The sequence below is a fragment of the Propithecus coquereli genome, unplaced genomic scaffold (assembly GCF_000956105.1).
Source record: "Propithecus coquereli isolate 6110/MARCELLA unplaced genomic scaffold, Pcoq_1.0 Scaffold181, whole genome shotgun sequence".
Lineage (NCBI taxonomy): Eukaryota > Metazoa > Chordata > Mammalia > Primates > Indriidae > Propithecus > Propithecus coquereli.
The window spans coordinates 3138128-3141533 of NW_012142857.1; the positions used below are offsets into that span (position 1 = coordinate 3138128).

Consider the following 3406-nt stretch of genomic DNA (forward strand, 5'->3'; position numbering starts at 1 on the left):
CAAAGCTACTTACAGATGTCATTGTTCCCAGAAATAAGAAGATTTTTCTTTCAATCCAGAATAGAAAGCTCATCTTTAAAGCAGTAAAAGTTCTAACAGAAACACACTGATAAACAGACATCCTTTCCCCCTGAAAGCCTAACTCAGAGACCGACCATGTTAAGGAGTCAAGAGAAAGTCCAACCATGCAACTGATTTTCTTTTGGTTTTAAACAACATGTTGTCCACCATTTCTTCACCTACAAAATGAACATGATGACTCCTAACTAAATTGATAGCTTCCAACTGACGTCTACCAGATATACAAGTCTGTATTTCTTGATGCCCCAAATAAAGGTAAGCTCCTGGAGAGTGGAAGGTCTGTGTCAATCTTCTACCCTAACACCTGGCACTATGATACTGTCACCAGATTTTCTGATTAACAGTATACTATGAACATTTTAAGGTTGGAAAATGATGAGCACCACATACTAAGTATTGCTGATTTTGAAAACTTCTCTAAATTATTTTAGGATAAAGAAGCTTAAGAACAGTTATTAGTTCTGTTGTGTTGACGAGTATTTTTTTTTTCAGGACACCCAGAAGCAAGTATTCATTCAGTTCACCTTAACACACTTTTAGTGTGTATCCCCAGCTTGTAACTAGACTTGTGTTTACTACTGTGGTTAGTGCATGAGAAGGATAAGACAGTCCCTAATCTTTGAAAGCATTACATTTGTTGATGGAAATAATTCTAAAATTTCAAGTCTTATAATTAAACTTTATTTGAGCAGTAGCACACTCAATGCTAGACCTTAGGTAAAGCAGGAGAGGGCAGAACTATGCGTGTGTGTGTGTGTGTGTGTGTCTTTCACTTTGTGATTCCAGGATTCACTTGTGATTTTTCCAATGCCATTTATTCCACATTTTAGAATCTTGAGTTTTCATTCTAAAATTTACATTACTGATTTGAAATTAAGACACACATACACAAAAAACAAAAAGACTAGATCAAAAGGCCATACCTAGTAATGGCTTAGAGAACAATGTTTGCAGGATATTACTGTGCATACATTTTCCAGCTAAACCCAAGGCAGTTTCTGTATATATGGCAAACTGGTGAAATGCCATCTTAAGGCCATCCATTTAGCTAATGATCTGCCTTGGTACAATGGCACTTACAAACATATTTGTCAGCTGAACCTGGAGGATAGCTTGCCTTTTAAGAGCTTCCTGTGAGCCTGGCACAGCTGCATCTTCAATGTGAAGTGTGCCACTGAGATCTACCAAAACAGCTTTTAATGCACGGCGTGCTGCCATCCTTCATTCCCTAGGAGAGAGTAAATGAAATTAAAAATACAGTTTAGGAAACAATGGACAATTAAAAACTGGTAAGTCTTCAAAAATATTGTTCATATCCAGAAAGATACTGCTTAGCATTAAGCTGTTTCCCTTTTGGTAAAAAAATGTTTTTAAAAATCACAAATTTTAACAAAAGACATAAAGATAAATATGTAGAGAGATACCATTTTCGTGGATTAAAAGATCCAATATTGTAAAGATGTCAATTTTCCCTATAAACACATTCAATGCAATTCTAATCAATATCCCAAAAAGTGTTTTGGCGAACTTGGTAAGTTTTTTTTTTTTTTTTGAGACAGAGTCTCACTCTGTTGCCCTGGCTAGAGGGAGTGCCGTGGCGTCAGCCTAGCTCACAGCAACCTCAAATTCCTGGGCTCAAGTGATCCTCCTGCCTCAGCCTCCTGAGTAGCTGGGACTACAGGCATGCACCACCATGCCCGGCTAATTTTTTCTCCATATATATATATTTTTAGTTGTACAGATCATTTTCTTCCTATTTTCAGTAGAGACGGGGTCTCGCTCTTGCTCAGGCTGGTCTCGAACTCCTGAGCTCAAACAATCCACCCGCCTCGGCCTCCCAGAGTGCTAGGATTACAGGCGTGAGCCACCGCGCCTGGCCTGAACTTGGTAAGTTGATTCTATAATATATATGCCAGTGCAAATGGCCAAAGACAGCCAACACACTTCAGCCAAGACTGAAGAAGAAAAAGAAAGTAGGGCCTTGCTTTACCTAATATCCAGACTTAATTAATGAGGTCTTATAATTAAGATGATCTGGTATTAGCACATACAGAGACAAACTGGTCAATAGAACAGAAGAGACAATCCAGAAAAAGATCCCCATTACGTGTAAAAAACTCAATATATGACAGAGGTAGCGTTTCAAATCAGTGAAGAAAAAAATTAAGCAGTCAAAAACATGGTGTTGGAACAACAGAATATCCATATGAGAAAAAATAAAATGGGACTCCCACATCATACCAAACACAACAAATTTTTTCCAAGTAGATTAAACTACCACATGTTTAAGGCAAACTGTACAAATTTTAGACAGCAGAGTCTTCATGGTGAAGACAGGAAAGGCTTTCTTAAACAAGATATAAAAAGCACAAACCTTAAAGGAAAAGACAGATAAATTCAGCTATATTTCAAAAGCACCATAGAGTGAAAATACATAGAAAGAACTTACTTCTAACACATGTGAGAAAGGAAAGCATCCAGGAAATATAAACTATAAATATCAAGAAAAAGACAGACAACCTGACGGAAAAAATGCAAAAGATTTCAACCTATCCTTTACAAAAGAGCAAATATGAACAGCAAAAAAAACATGAAGATGCTCAAAACTCACTGGTAATCAGGGAAATGCAAATTTAGAGCACAATGAGATTACTGCACCAACCAACATATTGGCAAAATTTAAGTCTGAAAATACCAAAAGTTATCAACAGGAATATCCACATACTGCTAGTGAGAGAATAAACCCAGACAAGCGTTTTGGAAATCAGTTTGGCATCACCCTACTGTACAACCCAGCAATTCCACTCCCAGGTGTTATGCCCTTGAGAGCTTCCTTCACATTATACCATGAGACACGAACAAAAATGTCCATAGCAGCACTGTTTGTTTAACAGCCAGAAAATGGAAACAATACAAATGTCCAACAATGGAATGTATAAATAAATTATGGTATATTCATACACAGAATACAAAAGGCAGTGGAAATGAATGAATTACATTCACAAACATCATCTTAGATAACTCTCAGAAATCCACGATAGGGTGAAAGAAGCAAGTCATAAAAGCATACATACAGTATAGTTTCATACTATAGCATTCAAAAATAGAGATACATACATAAGTGACAAAATTGTAAAGAGAAGCAAGGAAATTATTACCACAAGAGTCGCAATATTGGGTGCTCCTATCACAAAGGGAGCCTCTAAGATCTAGCAATGCGCTACTTCTTTACCTAGATGGTGAGTATATGGGTGTTTTTAATTTTATTATAATTATTAAAAACTTACATATAGGTTTTACATACTCTTGTGCAGATGATATATTT

The 3406-nt window shown here is 36.6% G+C and overlaps 1 protein-coding gene across 1 annotated transcript in view; it reads right to left on the reverse strand.

Moving 5' to 3' along the window:
• Nucleotides 1-3406, reverse strand: part of HDHD2 (haloacid dehalogenase-like hydrolase domain containing 2) — a 38986-nt gene that overhangs the window by 32327 nt on the left and 3253 nt on the right. Inside the window, exon 2 of the mRNA XM_012642633.1 lies at nt 1199-1309. Within this exon, the coding sequence (XP_012498087.1) occupies nt 1199-1299 (101 nt within the window). The 5' untranslated portion in view covers nt 1300-1309. The remainder of the gene's footprint in view (nt 1-1198; nt 1310-3406) is intronic.